The sequence below is a fragment of the Vollenhovia emeryi genome, unplaced genomic scaffold, assembly GCF_000949405.1.
Source record: "Vollenhovia emeryi isolate VEMERY1.0 unplaced genomic scaffold, V.emery_V1.0 DF939161.1, whole genome shotgun sequence".
Lineage (NCBI taxonomy): Eukaryota > Metazoa > Arthropoda > Insecta > Hymenoptera > Formicidae > Vollenhovia > Vollenhovia emeryi.
The window spans coordinates 1208288-1235581 of NW_011967205.1; the positions used below are offsets into that span (position 1 = coordinate 1208288).

At 40.9% G+C, this 27294-nt stretch overlaps 4 protein-coding genes across 11 annotated transcripts; all 4 read right to left on the reverse strand.

Annotated features, from left to right (window-relative positions):
- Positions 1–1416: 1416 nt before the first annotated feature.
- LOC105564620 (70 kDa peptidyl-prolyl isomerase-like) lies at positions 1417–2791 on the reverse strand. 2 transcript variants are annotated; one of them, XM_012017130.1, is made up of 2 exons: positions 2468–2791; positions 1417–2399 (listed from the first exon to the last, which is right to left on the reverse strand). In XM_012017130.1, exon 2 carries the CDS (start codon positions 2375–2377, stop codon positions 1472–1474), a length of 906 nt encoding a protein of 301 aa, XP_011872520.1. In that variant the 5' UTR covers positions 2378–2399; positions 2468–2791; the 3' UTR covers positions 1417–1471. The 2 variants fall into 2 exon arrangements, with proteins under 2 accessions (XP_011872520.1, XP_011872519.1); XM_012017129.1 differs by having other exon boundaries at positions 2480–2790.
- Positions 2792–5870: 3079 nt separating this feature from the next.
- On the reverse strand, positions 5871–7904 carry LOC105564621 (retinol dehydrogenase 13-like). Of its 2 annotated transcripts, none has more exons than XM_012017131.1 (6): positions 7720–7904; positions 7165–7330; positions 6740–6848; positions 6348–6662; positions 6068–6275; positions 5871–5993 (listed from the first exon to the last, which is right to left on the reverse strand). In XM_012017131.1, the coding sequence occupies exons 1-6, from the start codon at positions 7794–7796 to the stop codon at positions 5891–5893; spliced, it is 978 nt and encodes a 325-aa protein (XP_011872521.1). In that variant the 5' UTR covers positions 7797–7904; the 3' UTR covers positions 5871–5890. The 2 variants fall into 2 exon arrangements, with proteins under 2 accessions (XP_011872521.1, XP_011872522.1); XM_012017132.1 differs by having other exon boundaries at positions 7859–7887.
- Positions 7905–10932: 3028 nt separating this feature from the next.
- LOC105564622 (E3 ubiquitin-protein ligase SIAH1-like) lies at positions 10933–17756 on the reverse strand. 5 transcript variants are annotated; one of them, XM_012017136.1, is made up of 5 exons: positions 17734–17756; positions 13056–13404; positions 12684–12923; positions 12415–12607; positions 10933–12308 (listed from the first exon to the last, which is right to left on the reverse strand). In XM_012017136.1, exons 2-5 carry the CDS (start codon positions 13282–13284, stop codon positions 12131–12133), a joined length of 840 nt encoding a protein of 279 aa, XP_011872526.1. In that variant the 5' UTR covers positions 13285–13404; positions 17734–17756; the 3' UTR covers positions 10933–12130. The 5 variants fall into 5 exon arrangements, with proteins under 5 accessions (XP_011872526.1, XP_011872527.1, XP_011872523.1 ...); XM_012017137.1 differs by lacking the exon at positions 17734–17756 and adding an exon at positions 17038–17339 and having other exon boundaries at positions 12702–12923; XM_012017133.1 differs by lacking the exon at positions 17734–17756 and adding an exon at positions 17038–17335.
- Positions 17757–23161: 5405 nt separating this feature from the next.
- LOC105564623 (RNA-binding protein squid-like) lies at positions 23162–25709 on the reverse strand. Of its 2 annotated transcripts, XM_012017139.1 has the most exons (3): positions 25034–25708; positions 24442–24889; positions 23162–24219 (listed from the first exon to the last, which is right to left on the reverse strand). In XM_012017139.1, the coding sequence occupies exons 1-3, from the start codon at positions 25415–25417 to the stop codon at positions 24185–24187; spliced, it is 867 nt and encodes a 288-aa protein (XP_011872529.1). In that variant the 5' UTR covers positions 25418–25708; the 3' UTR covers positions 23162–24184. The 2 variants fall into 2 exon arrangements, with proteins under 2 accessions (XP_011872529.1, XP_011872528.1); XM_012017138.1 differs by lacking the exon at positions 23162–24219 and having other exon boundaries at positions 24328–24889; positions 25034–25709.
- Between the last annotated feature and the right edge of the window lie 1585 nt (positions 25710–27294).

The following is a 27294-nucleotide window of genomic DNA, read 5'->3' on the forward strand; positions in this document are numbered from 1 at the left end:
AAATACATTTTCTCTAACGTAATAAAAATTAGAAGCGTACTTGGTGGCGGTTTTAATAACATTATAATTTATTTATGTATTTGATATTTTGAATTATTTACTTGAAGACGTATGTAAAAAATAAGCGCATATTTATACCCCGAAATATAATTGCTTCTTTGTAACATGATAAATCCAATTAGAAATGCATTATTTTTTGTAAAATTGTATTGTCTTGTATCTTGATTAACGACGTATATCAAATATTAAAAACAGCTTTAACAATATTTTTCGTCAATACATTTCTTTTATTAGTTGAGATACAATACAAGGGAATAATGAATTTTTGATTATTAATATATATATAACCGTATACTTATTGTCATCTTATTGTATTTTATACAGAACGAGTGTAGGACAATTACCGGAAATGCATGGTTAAAGAGGTGCCATTAAAATTGAATTTCGCGTTAGTAAGATTTTGTGTCCCGTGCTAAATTTTATTTACTTTTTATACAGGGCATTTTAAGAAGGGGTGCAAGAGTTTAAGGGCATTTGTTTTTATACCGCGCCGAGCAAGCAGTCACTTGCTTTAACCAATAAAAATGTATTTGTACTTCAATATTAATTTTTCAATCACGTTTATTAAGATTGCTTTCCTCCATTTCAGTACAATCAGCCTTTAAGATCCTGAACCCTTCTTTTTAAGCAGCCTGTAGAATTCCTTAAATTTCATTTTTAATTTTATAAATTATGCAAAATAAGTTTAGCACATGACTACGTATTAAATTAAGTTTGTGATTAAATTCAGCAACTATTCTTAATGTTTAGACTACTATTCTTTATCACAATATCAAACTTGAGATAATATGTACATAGCATAAATTAATTATTAGACCACGATTTTTTCATATTAGAACAAAGTTATATTGTTATGCAATTTTATAAAAATTAGCAACTGATATAAATATATGATGGTTAAACGAACGGATTGTTCAAGTCATTTGCAGATACCGATATTTGTATGAAAAGGGAACATGTAATGTCTCATATATATATATTTTACAACAGTTGTGATGAAATTAAAAATACACAAACCTGACACTATTAAATAATTTGTAGTCGCGGCTATTGACAAAGTTACCTCAATTAAAAATTTTGTATTATAAAAAACCTTGTGTAGGATGCATTATTTATATTTACTGCACATAATTCTACCTTTTAGCTGTCCATTTTATACTAATAAATATTGTAATAAAAAGATTACGAAATAAATAATATATACATATAATTCTGTAACTATGCACAGTTGCAACGTTTTTTTTTCTTGCTATTATTAGGTTTAGGACACAAAACAACAGTAATTACGTGTGACGACGGTGCTGCTGACAACAATAATTAAGGATAGATTATTGCGCGTAGAAATAAAATCTTATGTTTTTCTATTTACAAAATAAATACTTTATTTCTCGATGAATGTATGTACAAAAACTTATAAGTTAGGAGTAAGTTGAACATTCTTGAACATTCGTCTCAACATATCGTTACTTCTCTGAACCGATTCTTGTAGCCTGTTGTTGTAGACGTCGAACTGTTCTTTCGCCGAGTGATTACTAGATTCCAAGGTAAGTACCGCCTTCAAGTCCGTTGTAGCTTTCTCGTTATCTCCCATTTTACCATACGCCACTCCTCTTCTATACAAGGCCTTAACGTTATCCACATCCTTGTCCAACACCTTGGTGCACAGTGTAACGACGTGGTGATAGTTTTTCCGTTTCAGTTGGCATATAGCCATATTGTTGTACAATGCGAGTCTTAAATTATTAATATCGCATTCCAACTGCTTGTCTAATCCCAGGTCCGCTATCGGCTCCAACGTTATCAGAAGCTTGCAAGCTTTGCTGAACTTACGGAACGCGTCTGCGATTCGGGAATCATTAAACAATTCAGTGCCTCTCCCTTTGTATCTCGAGACTACCTGGTACTTTTCCTCTGCGCTCCATTGCCAAACAGGTTTGTGACGTTTACAGTGAGTCAATGTGATCTCGAACTTAACAGTAACAGGTTCACTACTAACTAGAGATTCATTCGAGCGTATTGGAGGCATGGCGACGGTGACGAGGCTCCTCTCGTGGATATTCATCATACAAATCGCTCTCTCGACCTTTTCGTCAATTTCTGAACTGGCTTCTCCCACAATCACAGTCTTCTCGGACTGACCATCGAGAATAGCGCTGTGATATTCCTCCCTCAAATCCGCCTCGGATGTTCCAACGACGTTTATTTTTTCCACAGTGATAACGCACGTGGAGCATTCCGTTGGCTTCCTGGTAAACGCACCCGGCTCCAACACTTTCTTCTGGATGCTCTTGTCAGCTGATTCCCACAGTTGTGGCATCGTGACGAGTCGACGATCGATTCTGCAAGACGATACCATTGATCAGCGATTAAAGACGTAACCATTGTATTGTATAAGTTAATAACGTACAAACTGTCCAACCTTCTACTTTTAACACATGCTGCTTCAATTTATTTTGTTGAAAGAATCAGAGAGAGAAGAATTAGTCTGAATGATGGCACCCAGCCCAGGTGCAGGGCTGACACGGCCACGGCGAACCAACAGTCTTGTAGATGTAACGACGAATTTCCAATTAATTGGTAAATTCGTACAATGCAGTACAATGCAGGGACCCCGACTATCGAGCCTCGCGCGGGATGATGTAAACGGATGATGCAACCCCGCAGCAGAGATGCAAACTTTGGGGCCGAGCACCATCAAAGTGTTACACTCAGTGCTCACACACACACACACAAGCGCAACCATGTCCGTGTGCTGTGCAGAGCACTCTGCGCAGCACACGGACACGAATGCGCTTGTGTGTGTGTGAGCACCGGTGTAACACTTTGATGGTGCTCGGCCCCAAAGTTTGCATCTCTGCCCCGCAGGATCAAAAATTTTATCTTCTAGGTTAGAAGACGCGCTGTTCACTCCACGTCCCAAGTGGAACTCATGAGAGAGAGAGAGAGAGAAGAACTTGATCCGTTTACTGGCGCCTCTGTGCGCGCAAGATGTAAATGTTGTACTGCATCGCCATTAGTTTTTTCAATGGGTAACGCACCACATCTTGGACAGTCGCTGTCGATGCTGTCGCGTCTCACGTATCATTTGGTTCTATTCCATGCTACAGAGAGAAAACCTGAGAGCGGCCACGCTGGCGTTTTACTTGATACCATTTCAAGAGACTGTTTTGCGCGCCTTTACGTCTATTTTTACTTTTAGAACTATTGTGCTATGCATCTTCTGACACTGCCGACAAAGTCACCATTTTGTGCGTATCCATGCTACTCCTATTTTTCAGGATTGTGCTGTGAAATTCAAAATTACATTAACATAAATTATCTACATGATATTTACATTAACTTTTCACTAGACAATGTAAATTTTCTAAATTAGATGTCGGAATGCATAGCACAGACATGCACCAAGTGGAAATTATATCACGCATAGTTAGAAGTAGAAGTCGCATTTTAAACGAATCGCAAGCGCACGCGGCGGTTCGTCGTGTTGCGTCGTCGTCGCGACAAATTACCATAGAAATTAACGATATGATTACGGATCGCGACAATTAAATATGATAAATAATGATAAAAAGTCAAACTTTAATTTACTTGCTATACAGTCTAATATAGTTTGTCAGCCAATTTTTATATTTAGCAGTTATACGTATAATTTATATTTCAGCATTTTACTGTTTATTCCATTACCGTGTGTAAGTTTCATGATAAGGGCATACATTGCACATTCAGCGTAGACATCTGCGGGATGCAAAACGAAGAAGATTGGTTTTTGGCTCGTGTCGCTACGTCAATTTTTCGCCGAGTTACAGCGTTTTAAAAATCGGGCGCGCGCCCACCATTCATGTGAGAAGGCCGCGCGAGTTTTACGCAAGTAGTACGCGAGCGTACTACGCCCTAAAAAATTGGCATAAAAACATACGAGGCACACCTGTTCGGTGGTGAACATTGACGCGCCAGACGCCGCATATACGCGCTGCTTCTGCCGTCTGCTGCTTCTGTCTCGGGATAAGATGGCGAGTCGATATAATCATCGATATCTTCGCACAGAAAAATCGTAGCAAGATGATCTTGGTCTCGTTGGAAAGCTAAGATTACAGCGCTTCTAACGAGATAAGAATCGCTTATCTCGGATCATTAACTTATGAGATATCATTAATTATTTCCGAAAATTAGATTAATTTTATTCCGAGATCGAAAAAAAATTCGCAAGTCGATATAATCGTCAATATCTTCACACAGAAAAATCGTAGCACGATGATCTTGGTCTCATTGGAAAGCTAACATTCGGGCGTCGATTCCAAGAAATGACATAGCGTCGCGAACACTGGTTGAAAACAGTCTATTGTGTCGAATTATTCGGCGCGTATCAGTCGAGCGAGGCGGATGTTGCGCGTGTCTTCGCGTCGCTCGTATCGTAACGCGATCATTTTCTACGAGAGTTATTAACATTTATCAATCGCATTTAATTAATTGTCGCGATCCGTAAACTTATCATTCATTTCTACGGTGATTTGTCGAGAAAAATATCACGCGTAATTTGAAGTAGAAGTGCCATAGGGAAATTACATATATAAATTATTAGTTAGGTTCGATATATCCACGCTAATATCTTTTTTAACGATCGAACTCGGATGAATCTCTCTCACGTCGTGCATTAAATAGCAACACTAATTTATGTTCACTCAATATTCATTTTTCTATACATACACATATGTAATTGCACAGTTTCTTGTTGATAATCCCCTCCTCGGGTACTACCTTGTCGTGGTGGAGGGGCTTAAGTACCCTGAAGGGTTACTCTCTAAAAATCACTCAGTGGTTTATTACTGAAAACAATGAATATTCACTGATTTACAGTAATGATGCACTGGTTAATTTTTAGAGAGTACAGACCCTAAAGACGGGACAACCAAAGGTACCCATCGCGTTCGGGAGTGCCGTATAAAGTAATCGTATTAAAGACACTTCAAAGCTTGTTTGAAAAATATCTATTCTTTAAATGTCCGTTCCTGTCGATGGCCACACTTCCGAGATTTGGCAGTTTTTGGGACGAGCATTAAGATCGCTTGTGCATGCAGCATTAGAAAATCTTTCACGACAAACGCGGTGTCAACTTTGATATTATATTGTTTTGCCATGACGATGCCACACGTAACAGTAACAGTTATTTGTAGCAATATGCTTGTCTCACACCGCAGGAATGTGAATTTTCCACACTAACAAAGCAGTGTTAATTTCACATCGATAAGGTGAGAATTATATAAACACCTGAATGGGTGTTCATTTCACACCATTGGTAAGAATTCACATCCATATTTCTTAGAGTATAGGTATTGTACAGATATTATATTTTTCATTTTATAATGTTATTATTTCTTTTATAATATTGTATGTATTGTAACGTAAATTATAAGAAAAACGAAATAAATAAGAAAAATGTAAAAATAAAATTGTAAAGAAAAAAGGACCGTCGATTAAACGCGGAGAGGGTGGTGGAGGGCCTCTATATTATAATAGGCGTCATCATTTGTTTCCACCATGAATTTATTGCCCTCAGAGTGAAATTTAGTGGAAAATTCGTGTTAGATTGTCTAGTCGTTGCGAAAAAGACTTGCGATTGAATTTGGGTGTTGAAAACCTGCTATCTCATAATAGAGAGCTTTCCTCTAATAATAATTATTAACAGGTTATTTTATCTAATTTATCTAAATTATATATGAAGATCTTACGAGGAATAAGAACTTGAAAAACGCGATTATCAAAGACTTGTATTTTATTTAAAAAACAAGTTCCAACTAGCAACTGTATACATATATTTCTATCGTACATTTATTCATGAAATATTTAATTTTGTCCACTTTTCACTGACTTTGCACAACCACTTTGCCAGGTCATCGTTCTTGGCATCCTCTGATAATTCCTTGGTTTCGTTATTGCTATAATAAATATAACGACATTGCTATTATATTCAAGACGTTCACCGTTTGTTAAAATTCCCAGTAGCACTTACGCGAGATAACATCCGGAAACGTCTGTAAGACTAGGCTCTAACGCCGCATACAAAACGGCTTGAGCTCCTTGCCAAGGTGCTTTAATAAATGGCCAAGCGAATGGCTTCACGAATATTCGCATAAAGAAGTTGGTGTACGCATACATATGCCGTATTATGTTAGTGTCAACTATACCGGGATGGACAGCGTTCACGGTGACGTTAGTTCCTGGAAAACAAGTAAAAAGTAGAGCACAGTAGTCGCCGCGAAACGAGAAAAAATATGCAATTGCCAAATCACCTTTCAATTTGTCCGCCAAGTCACGAGTGAAAATAACTATAGCCAATTTACTTTGAGAGTACGCTCTACCGGAATCATAATCATTCTCCAGATTTAAATCCTTCATATTTATTTTCCCAGAACGGTAGGTAGCGCTCGCCAGATTCACAATTCTGGATGGCGCGGACGCTTTCAAGACGTCCAGAAGCAAGTTTGTGAGCAAGAAGTGTCCCATGTAATTTACCCCAAGCTGCATCTCAATGCCCTCTTTAGTGTGACTCTTTGAGCATCTCATTACGCCGGCGTTATTGATAAGTATGTTAAGGTGATTAAATTCTACAAGCAAGATAAACGCTTGTCATTAAATAAAAAATCAGAGTAGCGCTACGTACATTCATAAACATTAATCTTACCTTTCTTAAATTGCGTAACAAATTTCCTAATACTTTCTTGCGACGCTAAGTCACACGTCCTACAATAAATATACTTATTCTTTGTGTCCAGTACAATATTTCGGCGTTCCTGTGAGCGAGAATAAAACCACATTGCAGCGATTTGAGGTAATAAGCGACGCGAGAGAAGCTAGATGCTTCTCTTAAATGTAATATCTTAAGGCCTGTGTCCACGATGCTAGAAGTTGGTCCAAGTTGTAGTTTCGAGAAATGTGTAGCCAATCAACTCGCAGCTATTCCATAAAAGCTACAAGTTCATTGGCTACACATTTCTAGAACTAGAACTTGGATCAAGTTCTAGCACCGTGGACACAGGCCTTTACAACAATGTCACATTGATTTTACACTTGATTTGTAAACTGAGTAGATACTAACGATATAAGTACCGTTTCACATTTTGCCATGTCCCTGCATGCCATGATAACTTTTGCATTACGTTTGGCCAATTCTGAAGTTACTTCCCTCCCGATGCCGGAATTGGCTCCCGTCACAATGACTACCTTACCAGTCAGATCCTCCTGCCCATTGTATTTTGGACCTCCCAGATAATCTCTGCAAAAACATGACATTTTTAGTATTTGTCACAAAACAAAAGGTAAAATACTATCTCACTGGTTTAAACATGAGAGGAAAAGCGCGTATGCGTAGATAAACGACTTTGTTTACATCTTTACATGAAAAAGACAAATTCAAATGGACAATAAGCGACATGGATATTGACAATTTCAAGAGATAGACGAAAGCAAACGTAAAGGAAGTACATTGATGATTTAGTGTCTGAGCAGAATGACTGTCTTGTATTCTTAAGTCACAAGACAGTTATTGCGCGTTGCTTTAAGACAAAGATTTAAAACATAAAACATCGTTTTAAGAATACAAGACAGCCATTCTGCTCAGGCCCTCATCGTGCGGGATTTTAAATAACTTTCGAGCGACGCTACTTCGTCAGATACGAAACGCCGACGGTGGTCACCGCTATGGATCCGTAAAGTAACGGCTTCGGGATTATCAGGCGCATTTTTCACTGATCAACTCGCGACCGAAACGAAAGAGTCGAAATTCAACTCGAGAGAACATAACCCAACTCCCAGCATGTGCGTCACAATCGAGTACGCACGTGCAAGAGCACATGGGCACGATGGCCAATCAGCTCTTCCACGGAAACAGTCGAGGCGAGGCAGCAGGTGATTGGCCGCCACTGTCTCCTATCGAAAAACCGCGAAAACCCAAAGGAGAAAGAAGGAACCGCGCGTTATTTTCAGCTTTAGACTTTAGTTACGTCTAAAGGACCGTGCCTTGATAAAATGCAATTAATATTATATTATGAATTAATCGTCTAAGTTGTGATAATCACGCCAGCTGCCGTAAGATGGCCAGTTTTTTTTATAGTGCCTTGTTGCGGAAGACATTTTTATACAAGTTGAAGACTTTTTTCTTCCATTAATTTTATTCGTTTATTCAATCCAAATTACCGAATCTTCCTTAGAACAAAATTAACAATATTGTTCAGTTATAAACTTCTGTATTTGTGTTGTGGCAAGAAGGTTTGAAGAAATTTTAGGAAAATTTTAAGTTTTTGTAAGAATTATTAGGGATAAGAAAGCGGTATCGGCGGTGATAGGAAAAGTATCTATAAAAAAAAATTTATTCATGCTCTTTATACATGGCTTGAACATTTTGTAGATTCTATAAATATGTATATGTAAGTATATACATTATATTTAAATAAAGCTACTCTCTCGACAATATTATACTATTCTGCGAATACACGCGAGCACCGCCGGCCTCTCCGCCAGACACCTCGCAGAGTCCGCGAAGATCCCATCGTGGATTCGCTCGTGATTTCGCAAATTACGTCAAACAAGGAAAACTGTCGTTCTCGTTCGTTCGTATTCGCTTTATTCGGGATATGTCGGGCATTCGCCAAGTTGTACGGTTCAGTAATTACATTTCTCGCATCTCACCGAAACACAGAGATTTCGCGAATACTTAAGTTTACGTTAAAATCAGCGGACGGTTTTAAACATACGTAAAATATGAAAATTCGTCTAACCGTTCGCTGTGTGTGTGTGTGTGTGTGTGTGTGTGTGTGTGTGTGTGTGTGTGTGTGCGTGTATGTGTGTACGCACAATTAATTTCAAAGTATTTTAATTTCAAACATAATAATTCCAACGTGTATCGAGTAAAAATGGGGAAGTCGTGTACCGTAACATAGATCTAACGTAAGGCGTTTTTAAGTTCACGCAGAAACGAAATGACGATGAGATTGTCATATCGGCATCGTTTCTACCGATAGCGAGCTTCCAAAGCCTTCAACATTTCACATATAACATTTCTCACTCGCCAGCTCATTTATTCCTCATCCAACTCGTAACACAACTATTATTTTCTCGCTTTCCCTTTTCAGGAATATCATATGTTACATAAGGCGATTTTTGGCGACTGTTTGTTACACGTACCAAAGTGTACCAGAGTGTATATGAATACCTTTACACCTAAAGAAAGACGCTAAAGATATCCAATAGGAAAATGTATTTTAATAAAATGAATTTTTCTATCGTAATATATTGAACTTAACGGCTAATTTCGGGTGTAAAAGCATTCATGACGTCGAGTGTACACTCTGGTACGCTTTGGTACATGTACCAAACAATCGCCAAAAATCGCCTATAATCGGCCTCCGCGATACGAGCGAAACAATGGATATATTCGTTAAAAGAATCGAACGTAAGATACATTCCCCGTGATCGTGTTGAATGAAACGGTAATGGAGCCCTCGCGAATGCTAGAGAATAAATTACTACTTGGTTAAAATATAAGGATTACGCTACGTCGTTCATCTTATCGTATGTACAGGGTACTTAACAATGTGATGAGTTTCCTCGAAACATAAATTATTAGGTCATCGCCCGGTGCCGCGTTTACAGAGAGAAGACTCACATCCAGTGTGTGTATCTGTAATCCTTCCCTATGTCGCACGATGAATTCTGTACGGAATTCCTGTGCGTACCAATCGCGGATCTCGATACAAGCACAATAATTTCCGACACAATCTCGACCGAGATTCGCTCGAATTATGCTTCATTTTAACAGTCGGGAAGATACTCTCTACAGTCTCGATAAGGGGTATAACAATCAACGTCATACTCGGGGACTCTCGATCTCGTTTTCTGTTTTTCTTTTTTTTCCGGTAACCGCCAAGAACGCTCGTTTCTCCATGCGAGTCCGATAAAATTAGATTATCCGCCTGACAGACGTGTGTAAATATAATCCGTTACAAGTTTGGTAATACACGCTAAATCATACTTTGCAGTGTGCGCGTACACCGTACACTTGGTTCCCTCGAGTTATTTCCAACATCGTGAATATCGGCATGTTGTGATGCATATTACTAATACTAGTTATATCACATAAGTTTTCGCGTCTTATTTACAATAACAGTGCTTATCCGCCTATACACTCCGCGAACCTCCTCTCCTTCACAACTGTTACAGGGCATTAAACCGATAAATAATTAATGAGTAATGGTGATATAGAATGTATATTAATCCCGAATGTCGTCAGCAGCCTTCGACAAGACAGTTCTCAACAATATGTAAGATACGAATTACTCACTTGGCGAAAGTAAATTTCGTGCAAGTTTTCGCAAGTTCTATGAAAAATATATCATCAATCGTTATAAACTTAGCCTACTCATCTTGTATAATTACATTTCAGTCTAAATTGTTCCTCCGAAGAAAACAATGTTCCCCATCACTTCTTTCCGGTAGTTGGACTTATTGAACGATTTTGTGGTGCAATTCGGTTCAATGCTCTGTTTTTGCTAAATATCTCATTGCTTTTCGAAACTTACGAATGTTAATAACGTATAAAGGAAGAATCTGGTTTATCTCCAAAGGTATTAAGAGAGTCACGAGATTAAAATCTTACCGCGGGAGTACGAGTGTTATCTGTATAGATAGCACTCCTCAAAATAACTTACTTATAAAAAAAAGAGGCAGTTATTAAGAGAATTAATTGCATAAACATTGAACGTGGAGTATAGAACAATTTTATTCCTTCTTCCGCATCGATATTGATAAAAATGAGCTTTATGAGACAGCAAGTGTAATGCGACGTTAATATTTATTTACAAGAGAAAATACTGCAACGTCCTTTGAAACTCAAACCAAACAAAACATATCCTTTATTTATTTTAATAATTATCATTGCTTGAGTCACTTTTAACTTCCATTTTATCTCGCTTACAGGAACTTTGCTGCAATTGAACATTGCTCCACACCTTGGGTGCACCCCGAAATTTATTGACAGCTCTGAGACTCTATAGCTCACATATACAGATACTCAGTAGTATCAGTAACATTTCGGAAATACATCCCATGTTAATGTTATAACTGTTGTAAAAATATTAGCATTTTGCTTCGACATTCAGACTAGATCGTGAAAAACTGATCTGCCTTTCACTGCTGTTTGCATATAAAAATCGCAAAAAGCACATACATGATCTCGTACATGTAGTCGTAATGTGGCAGAACGAAACAGTTGCGGCTGCGTTTACCTTGTTAGTCGGATATTTATCGCGTTATATACAAAATACATACATACAGGACCTTTAATAAAATGTAGAATACAGAATGTAGAATAAAATGTAGAAAAGTATGGCCGGTTTTAGAACGGAAAGCAAATTTTATAAATCAAATAATACTAATATAAAAATATATAGGCGGAGAATAAAAGACGCAATTGCACGAAGAGATTCGTAGAACAAAATAAAATGAAATTTGCCTCGTAATAGTCGTATTCACCGCACTAAGTCTAGAAAGGTGATAAAATACAAAGAAGTCCGGAAGTGTGTTAAAACACGGACGAAAAAGATGCAGCGCGTTGTATCTCCACGGAGAGGCACGAATGAAAGTGCGATTTCGATGCGAAATGAGCAAGAGTAATGTGACAATAGCGCAGATATCAGGTACTTTCTTTTTCTCGGGATTCGATATCGTGCTCAGCATCGAAGCTCCAAAGTCACAGCGTGGATACATTGAGAAGATGGTTATTATGTATAACATATCCGTGACGTGTCATCACATCCAAGTACACTTAAAAACTTTTTAACAACAGTGCCGAGCATCCAAATGCTGCGTATCGTCAACATACTCGAAACAACATTCCCCAGTGTCTCCGTATTGCTAAATATCCATTTGGTAACACAAAAAGAACTGTTCTCTGCGCGTACCAGGCAATCCATTGATTACCATTCGAGTACCTTACCGCGCCCACGATCCCAAGGACTGCTCGCTATGTCCGGGAAGTGATGTTTCCTCTTTCCTTTTACACTGCTTTTTCTGGCTTTCCTCAGGCCATAGAAATTGTAACGTTAATTCCTAGGTTGCCATTGTCAGCGAACAGCTGCGCGATGGTGGTGTCAAATACAAGGCAGTCAGAATTTAAAATCGCAGACGACACACCCTCGTGAATAGAACGCGGCATCGCTTCCCACGTGAGACGTCTTCTGTGTCCATTCAGCTCCAGTCTGTTGAACGGATCAGAGTCAATTTTCAAACGAGAGACGATCGTGTTAAATCTATTGAATTCTCTTTAGATATCACTTTGAGATAAATGGCACGAGTTGCGATTACCGGTAAGCAAAATTCTCCGCTTGCTTCCTGGAACCGATTAATTGTACAATCGCGAAGAACTGTTGATGTCCATCGTACTTCTCTTGTTTCTCGAGTACCAGCATAAAGTGGTGACCGAAGCAAGATTGCATCATGACCCAATCCACGGCTCCGGGGAGATTAATGTCAGTTGCCAAAAAAACAATGTCTTCGCCTGGAAGAGATCGGGAGAGGGACAGTGCGTGAGGCGTTATAATCGAGGTACGAGGCAAACAGTGAGGATCCGATACCTTGTAAGGTCGTTATACTTTTGTGACTCATAATAAGATGCGGCATCACTTGCTCCAGCGACCCCTGCCACTTGCAGGACGCGCCCGGACAAGGACAGCTGTATGGACGGAACTCGCATGTATCTTCGTGATCTGCTTTCTCCGTGTGCACCAGCGAAATCGTGCAGCCACTGGTGGAATACTTGCATGGGAACATGACGTTACTCGCCACCTTCTCCATGGCCAAGTTACGGATATTACCTGGAGTGTAACTGCATGTTAGATACAAACGCGTGCTGAAGGCGTTTACCGAGACCTCGGAGCGTAACCAAAAGAGGGAAAAAATCAATATAAGCCCCGACAGCGAAGTGAAATGAAAAAGTGCTCGCGTACCCAGGGGACCCCTGCACGTGGGGCAGCAGGAGAGCTTCGGCCTGCAATTTGTGCAAACGAGGTGTCCGCTTTGACATTGCAGAATAGGTGGAAGCACGTAGTCGAAGCAAACCGGGCACTCGAAGAGGCTCGCCAGGTCGGTAGAGCTGCTCAGGGCGGACACGGTCGACGCGGAGGTACTCGCGACCCCTCTCCCTCGCTTGCCCGTGTTGATGTTCAGCTGAGACATGTTGACTTTTCAGGTTATGTTACCGAGGATCGTCACTCGGACCACTCGAACAGCAGTCTCCCTTCGCTCCTCGCGCCGTCTCAGCAATGCATCTCCGCTTCAGCTAGCTGATTCACTTCCCTGCAAAATCACAGTATTCGTTCAATCTTTTCAACTATCACGTCGACTGGATATCTTACTTAACCCTCGAGTAGTCGCGTATTAGAAACGGAGTTAGGGCCAGTTTCACAAACATCGGTTAACTGTTAACTAGGGTTCAGTCGACTCCCTATCGTTTTTCATCTTATTATTTAAGAAGAGACAGCGGATCAATTAACCTTTGGTTAGCAGTTAACCGACGTTTGTGAAACTGGCCCTTACACATGTTCTCCCTCTCTCTCTCTCTCTCTCTTTCTTTCTCATTTCTCTTCCATTTACGGATACTTATCTGTCCGTACCTGAAGAGCCTAGACATGTATAGCTTTTTATGAATGAATACCCGTGGGACAGGCAACTTCTCTTGAATATTTTTAGATCTTTGAATTCTGACACAATTTCGCAATGAAAAGCCTCCCTGACAAATTTCAGGATTGTCAATCCTTATTAAGGTGGGACATGAGTCAGGTGCTATAAACGTAATCTCATTTTTACCACTGCTCTGTCGTGGAAAAGAAGCCGCGAAGCGCTTCTGAATCGAACCGATTTTTTTTAGCACAATTTGATCCAGGGGTCAAACTTGATTTGAGATATTCCAAAAGTTTCAGTCAAACTCGACGATTAGTCGAGCTTCGATAAGCCTCATCTAATTGTGCCACATAATTTCACCTCGATAAAACGTCAGGTCCGATTAAATCTACCCGAGAAAGAGAATATACCCGAAAGAACTGCCTAAGACGGTTCTCTGTAAATACAGACAATGGAAGAACTAAATTCTATTGAATATGACTCAGCGAGGGCTAATTATCACATCTTTAGATTCGCGTAAATTATGTACCGTCAAATTCCTATCACTAATGACACTTGTATAATGTATGCTTATCGATTTAATACAATAGGTTTGTTTTCTGTTTCCGCACTGGTGAACCAGTGCAATAAATTAGAGTAAGACAAGCATATTTTTTCTCATTCTAGCTTACTGCGCTAGTTCACCATCATTTCTTTCCCATACACTCAATATCAAAAGAAAAAACCTTATTATTTATTTGAATTAGCAATGCATTATCTGTCTCCATTTTGCAATATATAAATTTTAATTGCAAAAGTCACAATTTTGGTTTTTAATTAAGCATACGACGTTATGATGTATCGTAACGTGACAGTGTATATGGTGTATATATGTGTATATTCCACTGAACCTGCACTATTATTGCACTAGTAGTTTTTATAGAAACCTAGCGCAGCTCTGGTACTGCACCAATTTTCCCAGTGGAAAACGCTATAATTTATTGCACTAGTGCACCAGTGTAGCCACAGGAAACAAGCCTATTGAGTTCCGCACGACGGGACCGAAAGTGTACGAATCGGCTGATGATTCAGACTCTATTATGCCCATTTCTATAAATGCAGATTAACTTTAATCCGAGTTTAACTAAAGCCAGCGGCGCACGATTGCTTTTTTGCTTGCATGCACCTTTGCTAGTTAACGAGACCCATTCAGAGGCTCGTGAATCTTTTTCTCTAGCGTGAACTCGTGAAAACTGTGAACAATTGGTAAATATTAAACTCGTCAATGAAATTTTCTCACTTTTCACGTGCTGTTTAATTCTACCGAATCAGATTAACTCTGCTCTCGCTTTTGCTTGCTTTTTATTATTTTCTAGTTTCTGGAATTGGACAAAGATAAAAACTTAGGCCAGCGGCACACGATACTTTTTTTGCTCGCTGGTTTACTCGCGTGCTCCTTTGCTGGCTAGTGAGAGCCAATCAGAATTCCACGTGAGAAAAAAAAGTGAGAAGATTTCATTGACGAGTTAAATATTTATCAATAAAATTTTTCACTTTTTACGAGTTCACGCCAGAGAAAAAGATTCATAATCGAGCCCCTGGATACAATCTTAACTCATCTGACCTATCACGTGGAATTCTGATTGGCTCTCACTAGCCAGCAAAGGTGCACGCAAGCAAACCAGCAAGCAAAAAAGCATCGTATGCCGCTGGTTAAGTTTTTGTCCAATTCCTGAAACTAGAAAAGGATTAAAGTAACCAAAACCGAGATCTAATTAAGGATGCAGAGTTTTGACCAAATGACTTAAGGTTAAATCTTGATTGGTTCTCGTAAGCAATTTTCCAATAGGAAAAATAGTATCGTGTGCCGTTGGCTTCAAGCCTTGTGTTCACGATCCAAGAACTGTGTCCAAGTTCTAGTTCTGAATGCTTGGTCCAAGTTCTAGCATCGTGGACACAAGTAGGCAGTAGAGTCTAAATCTTAAGCCCGGTCTACAATGAGTTGTTAGTGGTTGGTCAGAAGTCAAAAGTGCATGTCGGTCCTTTTTCTTCCGCCCTGAAAGGAAAAGGACCGACCTATAGCTCTGATTTCTGACTAATGACCAACAACTCGTTGTAGACCGGGCTTTCGGCCATTCGTCAAGTCCGACCGGCCACATAGTTTCGCCAGAGACCGCCGCGCATCCCCGTTGAAGGGAGAAAAGACTCTGCCGCAACCTAATCTCCAGTCGTCTCGCCGTTCTCCACCGTAATTATCAATCAGCTCGTCACGTGCGTTCGGCCCGATAAAAATACCGCCTGCGCGTGAGTCCCGGCGCGACGCAGGCAGCGTCACTCTCCCAAACGTGTGCGTCCAACGCGACAATTACGCGTACGCTGGACCCGAACAATCGACGGCGGTCGATGACGCGATTACGCAATGCCGAGTCGCTAGCTTTTTTCTTTTTCTGCCGCTCCACGCGTTGTAAAAGAGACAAGTCCGCGGACTCCGAGACTTTTCGTCTCCGTTGGGCGATTAGGCGGCCCGTTATCGCGTCTTTCGGGGAAAAGTACGGAGCCGATGACGCTCGCCGCGACTCCGATCCTCGAGCCATGAATGACCGCGAATCTGTCTTCCACCTGTGGAGGACAAGTTATGAATGAAACGACGTCAATGACGCTCTCGTTCCTCAGCACCGATCGCCGCGTTCCGAAGGTGCTCGGTAAAGAGCCCGGTTTAAAATAATAAATACAATACGATCAGATTACGCTAGATTACACGCAATTTCAGTGTGAATGACCAAGACTCGTATTTATTTACATTGAAATTGCACGTAACTTAACGCGATCCGATGGTATTCTGATATTTTAAGCGGGCAAGAGTAGACCTCGCGAGAGAAACCAAGCCGAGCCTCTCGGTCGCTTCCACGCTATCGGGACGTCAATTCCTTATTATAGTACAGTGAAAATGTGAGCGGCTTTGTCTCTTCCTAAGGGGGCGGTTAGAAAAAGACGGAGCCACTCGCTTCTAGCATTTCCACTGTGGCGTAAGATACAGAATTGACCCCAGCTTCTCGGAAGACCGGAAACGCGATTCCTTTCCGAGTCGTGGCGTTTCCTCACGCCGCAGGTTTCGCCTCGGACGGGTGCGACACAATCGTCGGTCGTCGATCCGAGGCTCGCTCGAGTAGATTCAACCCGGGAGACGGTTCCTGCGGCATTGTTGAACACGGTTGAACCGGTACCCCTGTCCCAGAGGCCGTCCTCCCCCCACCCTCCCCTCCCGTTGTTTTTTTGCTACAGATATCCACCCCCTCGGCGGCGTCGCGCTCGAGACTGCGTGTCACTTACCGAGGCGTACAGGGCAGGATCGGACAAAAGGTGCGCGCGATGGTCGTTGCCGCGTTCACCGGCGGGGCAGGTGAAACGTACACGCCGCCTGCCCTGCGATCGGCAGGCTCGCACGGCCGGAGCACGACTGGAGTCGTGGGAAGGCACTTGTTGTGGGAGGCAGCGACGTTAACGGCGAGGTACACGTAGTCGCAGGTGACTCGACGCGGCGGCCAAGATCCGTGAGCGTTGCTGCGCGAGTGCCCGTCGGCGTTGCGTGACGACGCATCGATGTGACCAGGGTGTTGCGGCGGCGGCGGCGACGGCGACGACGACGACGACGACGACGGCTACGACGACGCGAGCGAGAGAGCGAGCGTGTTTTTCCACGGACTCCCTTCCGCGGGGCGAGAAGCGGGAGCGGGCGGGCGGAGGGGGGGAGGAGGGGGGCTACATCGCGAGTCCCCGCGATCGTCGGAGCGGCGTGACCGATCGCGACGACACCCGTGCCGATTCTGGGTGAGGCATAGCTCTCTCTCTCCCGCTTGCTCGCTCGCGCTCGGTCCTTCCCGTCCTCTACGCGCGACGAGCCTCCACGCCTCCGCTCTCGGGGAAAGATGCCGCCTACGGTCGCTCGGTGCCGTGAGAACGGCGGTTCCCAAAAAACGCGACGAGCGAGACCAGCCGCACAGCTGTTACGCGTATATACACACGCACACACGCGCAGACGTCGACGAGGCAGCGCCGCTTGTGCAGCTACTGAACTTTCGGGAACACCGCGCGCATCGCGCACCGCCGCCGTGCCGTGCGTCGAGCGATGCCGACGTAGCGGGGATATCGCGCGCGCCGCGACATCTGCCGAGGGCACCGTTAACGTCGTCCCGCCGCGCGCAAGATAAAGTTGAAGGGATGAACCCGTCACTACACACCTCGGGCGCAAAAAAGCTCACCGCGCACTCGATTGCGTTTTCCACCTAGTTTCACCAACATCGTTTAACTTGAAGCTTAGCTCAATTCGTTCTTTCCAACTGTTACTTTAGAGAGAGACAAAATTAAGTGAATTAAACTAATTGTAGGATCAAAGTTAAGCGACGTTTGGTGAAACCGGGCCTTATTCGTCACACGAGACGAGACAAAAGTCATATTTATAAGACAGATGCCCGTTTCCACCGATGCAGATTAACTTTAATCTCGGCTTTACTTTCTATCTTCCAACTCTTAGGCCCAGTTTCACCATGCAACGTCGCTTAACTTATTCTTTGTCTCTTACCAACTGTTTCTCTAGAAAGAGATAAACGTGAATTGAACTAAGATTAAAGTTAAGCGACGTTTGGTGAAGCCGAAGGCTTAACTTTAATTTTAATGCATGCTTGTCTCTTTCTAAAATAACAGTTGAAAAGAGACAAAGAACGAATTGAACTTTAAAGTTAAGCAACGTTGGTGAAACCGGGCCTTATTCGTCACATGAGACGAGACAAAAGTTATATTGATAAGAGTCATACCTGTTTCTACCAATACAGATTAACTTTAATCCCGGCTTTACTTTCTATCTTCCAACTCTCAGGCCCAGTTTCACCAAACGCTCTTTCTAAAGTAACAGCTGGAAAGAGACAAAGAACGAATTAAACTAAGCCTAACGTTAAGCTACCTTGGTAAAACCGGGCCTTAGAACTAGAAAAAGATAAAAAGAAAGTTAAACCGAGATCAAACTGAATCTACATTGGTAGAAAAAAAAAGTGGCAGGCTCGTGCGTGCGCGTAATGTGAGACGGTCACAGGCGCAATGGACGAGGGAATATAGATGTGAATGTAGAAAATGGAAAATTAAATAGTTTGCAGTAGCTTGTAAACATAAATGGAACGTTTCGATCACTGACAAGTCTTTCTCAGCCGTATATTGAATTAATAAAGTACATGAGAGAAAAGAAGAGAATTAAGTCCGCGAACATTATAATGAGAAACATTTATTTATATTTATTTTGTATGAAGACTACAGATTTAAACGTTAATCAACTATTTAATTTTTCACATCTATATGTTCGTTTATTGGCTCTTGACCATTCCACAATATAAGTAGGAAACACTTATAAAGTTGAATATATAAAATAGAAGATTAAAATTAGATATGTAAGCTAGAAGATTAAGAATGAATATATAAGATAAAAAATCAAGACTGAGTATATGAGATAGAAGATTAAAATAGGATGAAAGATAGAAGATTAAGAATGAACATATACGTAAGTATATAAGTAAGATAGACAAGATTGAATGTATAAGACAAAGGATTAAACTTGAACTTGTAAAGTAGAAGATCAAGATTGGCTAGAGATAAAAATAGGATGAGAAATAAAAGATTAAGAATGAACATACATATACATAAGATAGACAAGATTGAATACATAAGACAGAAGATAAAACTTGAACTTGTAAAGTAGAAGATCAAGATTGACTATATAATTATATCTGTTATATACCTTATGTATCTTATAAATATATATCAAATATATCTTATATACATATATATATGTATAAGACCGAAGACGCAGTCTTGAAACTCTCAATCTTCCTCAAGAAGTGAGAACTTAACAAAGAACAAGTAAACTTTTTGCATTATATATGTATATATTGTAATATCATAAATTCCACAACGATCATTTGAAATAATGGGGATATTTTTATTTTTTTTTGTTATAATTAAAATATACACTGTGTCATGGGTGAAACAGGCGAATAGTAATTAATAGTAACAAAATATCTGTATCGTTTCTCTTTAATTTTTTTCTTCTCTCTCACTTTCTCTCTCTAGTCTACCCCTCTGTTTTCAATATATATTTTCGCACGCAGCAAATATGGTATACACAGTATACAGATTTAATTTCAAAGACATTAGTCAGCCTGGCTTGTGGAGATCTTCTCGAGCGGGTAAATCCACTCGCGTTAAACTTTCGCTCGCTGACGAGTCGAGCCAAACCTTTATGCCTTTGCGACGTCTGCGAAAAAACCTTTTACTTCTTTTTTTTTTTCTTTTTGAATGTAGCTTCTTCAGCCTCGTTATGATATTTCGATTGTAATAATTTCGATGTATCTAAATGTAGTCCCATTGTGTGTCTTATCTACATTCTTTACAGTTATGTTAATCCATTTCAATTTCGCGTGGTCGAAACCGCAAGTTCTATTAACTGTCAAGATTTCCTAGTGCCTGTATCATCACTTGTGTGTGTGCTAACAGTCTTTTCGCGATATGAAGAGCAGTCTTTACACGGCGAACAGCAACTGCTCGACAGAAATGTGAAAGAAATGTTAAACTTGTTATTATCATCCCCGGTCATTTCGCATCTTAAACGTACTGGTCACCTGGATCAGTTTATGGGAAGCCTATGTCACTCTCAGCTCTTTATTTTATCATCTCCGGTGATCACACTCGCACAGCTCCTATCCTATATTTTCCTGTTTTTTTTTTCAGACCGAGACACACAGACCGTACACAGACGACACGCAAGTAATAGAACTTTGTTTCAAGATAGATTTTATCCATCTTACGTTATTAGAGACAAATTGCCAGACAATTAGCTATGGCGATATACATTTTATGATACATTTAGGATATCGATAGTATGACACGATGCTGCGTTAAATATTGCGTTAAACTATGGTTATACCGGCAAGGTTCCCCGTTTTTTTTATCCCTTCGTTACTACTAGACATGCTATTTCGTCGACAGCAGAAAGTTACAAGTTGAAACTCGTCGCTCGCGCGTGTACTTCACGTGTATACTCAGTTCATATTTTAATTATATAACTTTTTTTTCGCTTTTCTCCTAAATATTAATTTTCTCTCGTTTCCGCGTGTTTCGTATCTATTAAACGCACGTACATATATACACATACGTACGTGCATGCGTGCACACACGCTACGCATGACGCACGCATGCACGCATATATACGATATGTACACAATCTTCGCAGCAAATAACTAGTCGTTTACCATTACATTACTAATTTAAATGAGGATAGATTACATTATGTTATTATTTACTAATTATGAGTTAAGCACAAAGAAATCGATTTTGATCTAAGGCCTTGGTCCTTGAATATTAACCACTCCTTTTTTTGCTATTTCCAATAAAGCGAAAGCTTGTGTGTGATCGCGAAGAGAAGATGAATGTGGTGGAGAAGAAGACCAAAATGCTATTACTTTGCGCTTCCAAAGCTCGTAGAAAGCGCGCTCGGAAATTGATGGATTATTTTTGTTTTTAAATGATGTACGATACGATATTTTCTTCTGCAATCGTTATGACTCGTGAGTATATTATAAATGTAATTGTCACTTTATCCAGTCTCAAAAGACGCGTTTTGCATTATCGCCCTACATGGACAATCCATCTTTCTATTCCCTAAGCTAGATCTCTCTCTCTCTCTCTCCGGTTCTCGACGGGAGCCAGCGTGGATACCGGCTCTAGATTCTCAAGCAGAACCCTGAATTAATGAAATTTACGGCAGAAACAATGGTCTAGTCCGAGCGGTTACTGGCGTGTAAATTAATTTTGTGTCGTCGCAGCAAGACGACTTTAATAGAATTTAAAGATAAAGAGTAACACTGACGAGATACTGTAAAAGGCTAATTAACTTATGGAGACTAGCGCGTGATTTTCAAATTTTGAACGCGGTTAGCTCGCGACAGCAATTTTACGACGACTTACAATGAATGCTTCGTAGATACGTACAAATATCTACGATAATATTCAATTTTTCAAAACATTATGAAGTGCGCGTTTGAATCCGCGCATAATTATAATCAGCATAAAAATGTTATCAACTTTTTTCGACGTGTAATGAGCAACAAGAATAGTATAAGACTTTCAGCGCTAAATAGTAAACTCCTCGAACGCAGCCTATATCTTATAACATTCGGTCGCTTGCACCGAGTGCACGAAACTTGTTTACACTTGATTCTTATATTTAAGGATTTTAGATATCTCCTGAAGTACTTTTTAGCCAGTGAAAATAATCTGTATAGCATCATTTCTGTGACTAAATCAGTTTTTCAGCATATAATAACAATCTTAAATGTAAGAACTAACTGTGAACAAGCCTTAGGGCCAGTTTCACAAACGTCGTTTAACCGCTAACCCATGGTTAATTGATCCTCTGTCTCTTCTTGGATAACAAGATAGAGAAAGATAGGAAAGTCGACTGAACTCTGGTTAACAGTTAACCGACGTTTGTGAAACTGGACCTTAGTGTATATTCAGTGCGCACCAGTGCAAGTAATCGAATTCGCTATCAGATTCTAATTCTATCAAATGATCAAATTTTTTTACTCGTGCTAGAATTGAAAACTGAGAATAAAATACGCGATTTTTACTAGTGCACGGAAAATAATTTACATGACGGGGTCAAAAGTATCTTGTCGGCGATGCTCGACGAAATTGAATATACATATCATACGTGCTATTACGAACTATTGGTTTCACTGTGTGTTGTTGATTACACGAGAGTGAAAAAGATTGTAATTATTAAGTTATGTCTTGATATTATTGAGAAATTACGAAAAATAGCATCTCTTGTTCGAATCTCTTAGCCTTACTCTCCATCGAGATTCACTCGACTTGAGTAATACTGATCACAATACTCGCTATAGATTTCCAAGGTTAAAGTCATATACATATTATTGTATGATTACAAGAAGTGTTAGCATTATAACTATAAACCAGTGGTTATAATACTAACACGAATTTGCTTGAATTTGACCAATAACCGCGTCCGACTTGGATTTGCCTGTGTTCTCTTTCACGGATTAATTTTTCTTGATCGTATAGTTAGACTGCTATTGCAAAAATTAAGATTGTCTAACAATTTGAATTATTACACGCATTAAATTGCAAGAGTAGTCTGAGATACAACTGCAAGCTATAGAAAAGTAATATCTGAACAATGAAACTCAAATTTTTTACATTACAAATGATTACTAAAGTAGGATACTAAAGTATTGAAGTTTCTGAAGTGTGTCGATTTTTCAACAAAAAAAAATCGCACGTAATTTACACATACTTTTTGATTCTGCACTTGTGAGAGAATTGTGGGACTTTTATCCACTTAAAGTTTACTGGATCTTTTAGCGAATGCTTCTGAAGATGTGGCATAAACTTTCTGGATAATCCAATTTAATGGGTATACATGTTGACAGCAAATCAGGAATATAAGGCAAAAATAAGTGATCTAGATCAAATCATATTTCAAGACTTGTCGCGAAACTCTTTCCAACTTAACTAAAGTTATGATCACACTATATTAGTTAATATTCACATAAAGCAATTCTTTCGTTCGTGTTTGCGACTTTGATAGACTTTACTCTGACAAATTAGCGAAAAGTTTACCGGATGGCGTTGAATGTCGCTAAACTGCATGTATTCCCATATTGTAAAGTTTGTATCTCATACCGGAAAACATAATTCGCACGATAAAGCTTTATCGGCGCGGTAAAAAGCACGATCTCGGAAACGATGATTAATAGTACATATTTAATTGATGAAAACGCCTAGATTTGTTCTTTCTAGCCTTTTTGAATGTACTCGGTCTTGTCCCTCTCATGCTCATGTACATCATGCATATACATAAGATATCTTTTACACTTTTACACAAAGTGTAAAAAGAAGTATAACACGGTACAAAGAGGAAACTATATATGCCTTTATAATTACGCTTAATAACGCTTTATATAGTTGCAATGTACAGAATAGGGTCACACGGGGTCATTAACGCCTTAACAAGCGTATCTGTTTTCTTGATCTGGATCCGACATAAGAAATCTTGCTTAGCAAGTTTGTTGAATTGCCAATTAATTAAAACTAAAATTAATTGCCATTTAAATCGACCACTCATCATTTCGGGACTGATGAGAACACAACGGAGAAAAATTTTACGTGCGGTCGGTCGGTTTCGGTCCTCAATTCTGAAGCACTGGTTTTGGAGAACGACCTTCTCGTTCAACGTCGGTCGAACGAAGACATTAATATTGTTACTCTTAATTGTTACTGTTAATATCCACTGTTAAGCCATTACTTGCAAGCTTCCTTGTGTAATGTACTAAATTCGGGGCATTCGGGGCATTGGAGAGGTGGTTTTTCCCTCTTTTTTTTTTAATTCCTCCCTCTCCCCGAAATCCCGGATTCAGTCTCTGTTTGGTAGACGAAATAATGATCCACCTATAATAAAAGGTTCTACTCGTAATCATCAAATGTTTTAATATAACCAAGAGATGTATCTCTCTCAGTTGTACCTTTCTCTCGCTCGCGCTCTCTCTCTCTCGCTCTCTCTTTCTCTCTCTCTCTCAGTCTCTCACACACACAATTTTCCTTTCTCTCCCTCTCACTCTCTCTCTCAATACGGTTGATGTCTCTGAAATTGACGTGGTCCCGGACCGTTACCTCGCGGTTTGGGACCATATCCCATATTGTCGTAGCCGTCGTAACCAGCGTAATCGTAGCTCGCGTACATGTCGTCGTAGCCGCTATGATAACCGTTGTAGTCGGGGATGTAACCATAGCCGCCGTAGCCGTAGCCGTAGCCAGGTGCCCAGAAGCCTTGATTTCTCGGATCCGGATTGACCTTGACCTTCTTGACGTCTACTTCCTTACCATTAATCGTCTGCTTAGGCGTCTTCAACAATTTGTACACGACCTCTTTTGAATCAAACGTGATAAAGCAGAAGCCTTTACGCTGATTCTTGACTTTGTCAAAAGGCGCCTGCAGCTCGACAATGGTACCATACTGGCTGAAGTAGTTCTTAATGTCGTCATCTGAAATCTCAGGGGTGAGGCCACCCACAAAGATTTTGCCGTGTTGGGGCTTTTTACTAACTCGCTTCGGGTCTACCTGCAAACGGCAAGAAAGGCTGCGTAAATATAAAACGGAAATGGCGCGAGGCGGCGCGTGCGGGTCCGCCGCTGCGCTAGGAAGCCCCGTCGAGCTTAACGGCGGGCTAAGTCGACGCGTGGACGGTAAGGTTGCTCAATGTACCTTGCGTTTATTAATATAATGCTCGCCGGACGCGAGCAGCTTGTCGATGGTCTTGGGGTTGGTGAACACCATGAAGGCGAAACCGCGCGAAATGCCGGTGTGGGGATCGACCTTCACCGAGATGCTCTCGATCTCGCCAAACTTGCCGAAGTGATCCCGGAGCTCCTTGTCGGTGGTGTTGCGGGATAGCCCGCCGATGAAGAGCTTACGCTCGTCGTCCTTGCCTGGGATGCCGGCGGTCGCCTGTTGTTGCCCAGGTTGCGAGGACGAGTGTTGCTGCTCCATATTCTGCTGATGCGAGTCGTTGGAGTGCATTTTTCCTGGTTGATCCTGCGACGTGTCGTCCATTGGTGGTTGGTTCTGGAAATCCACCGCTGCCGCCATCGTGATTCGCTTCGAGCGTTTCTCCGAACACTTCTCTACGCGATATAGACAAAGCGAGCCCCGTGTCCTCGGACCTCGGTCTGCCAACTGCCAGCAACGTCGGGGCGCGTCGTCTCCCGGCTCAGGAACCGAAATCGGAGCACGTTCCGCAGATATTCTCGGCAGATATTCCAGGCGCGTGGCACGGTATACGCAAGCTCAACGTCGTCGCTGGATGGTGGGCTTAAATAATGACCGGTGTGACTATGCCGGCTTAGCCTACGAGAAAGGAAAGGAAAAGAGATCACTTCCGCATCACGCCGCGGCGGTACCGCGCCGTCGGCGGTTCCGCTCCCCGATTCGTCGGAGCAGCCATCGTCGCGTCCAGCCGACCAATTGGCAAGCCGCACGCCGGCTGACAGTTGGCGACGCTCGACGGACGGTTGGCAACCACTGGCAACGCCGGAAGTCGCGTGGGCTCTTTGTCGCGTCGCACTCTCTTTCTCTCTCTCTCCCTCTCTCTCGCTGCTTTCCGCCCGGACAATTTGCTCCGCGACGCGTCGCCACCGCGGGCCGCCTCGCGCGTGGTTGCGCGCCATCCTGAGGAAATATGTTGAGGTTAATTTCAAATCGCACTCGCACTCGGAATTGCTTGAACAAAATGCCGTTGTACAAATGTACACACGGTCGCAGAACCGACAATGTCCGGCGGCCCCTTTTCAGTCATTCGTTCTCGTACTTGAGCGAGCTGATAACAGATAAAATCAACAAAGTAAAATGTTGTTCTCTGAAGTATTCGTAGAAATGGATTAAAATTTATGCGAGATGTCACGGCATGGAGTCCCAGAAGTCGGGATTCTTCCGGACGAAGGTGTTTGTAATATTTGAAAGCTTCTCTGCACCATTCCATTCTCACACGCTGCAGCGTAATCGATAAAATAATGTTCTCTGCGACGTGAAGCGTTGGTCTCTAAAATATTCGCTGAAATGCATAAAATATTCAGTACGTGTTTTTCAGCATTAGGTCAAAGTATCTTTAAATGTACATGTAATCTTTCTACATTTAATCTTTAGACGTACATATGTCTAAAAGACAACTTGATGCCGTTTGGTTTTTCCAACCTCTTCGTAGATTTACTGAAAGATTGCAACAAAGATTATATGTTTTTCAGGCATACATATGTATGCTATCTGGATTCACATTGTATTATAAAACGAAATGAAGTAACATTCTCTCTCAACAGAACATTACCTTCAGATATATTAGTCGCTAAAGTGAAAAATGTTAATCGAAACTTACACGCAGCGTGAAATTCCTTAAAGTCAAGACCCGTCCAGTTAATACAACTTATAGCGAATTCGGTTGCTTGCACTAGTGCGCATTGAGTGCACACTAAGGCTTGTTTATAGTCAGTTGTTATATTTTAAGCTTGTTTCAAATACATGTCCAAAGAGTAGTTAGTCAAAAAATGATCGGTGTAACGTTGTACAGACCATTTTTCTGGATAAGAAATATTGCAAGAGGTATTTAAGATGATCTTCAAATATAAGAATTAACTGTAAACAAGGTTTAGTGTGCACTTGGTGCGCACTAGTGCAACCATCAACCGAATTCGCTATTATGTACAAAAGATTTGTTCGAATTTCACAAATGAAATTGATCTTCTAGGAGTGCGTTCGGAAACTATCAGCGTTATTTACAATTAACGCCGACCATACGTTTACGCCATAGCAGAGAGAAATCTGAGAGCGGTCACGTTTTAACTTGTTAAAGCGGGGAGCACACACTTTTGCATAAGTGCATAAGCATATGCATAACGAATTTGATTGGTCTATAAGCAAATGCACAAGGGTAAAGTCGTAGTCGTAAGAATAGTCGACTATGATTGGTCAATTCT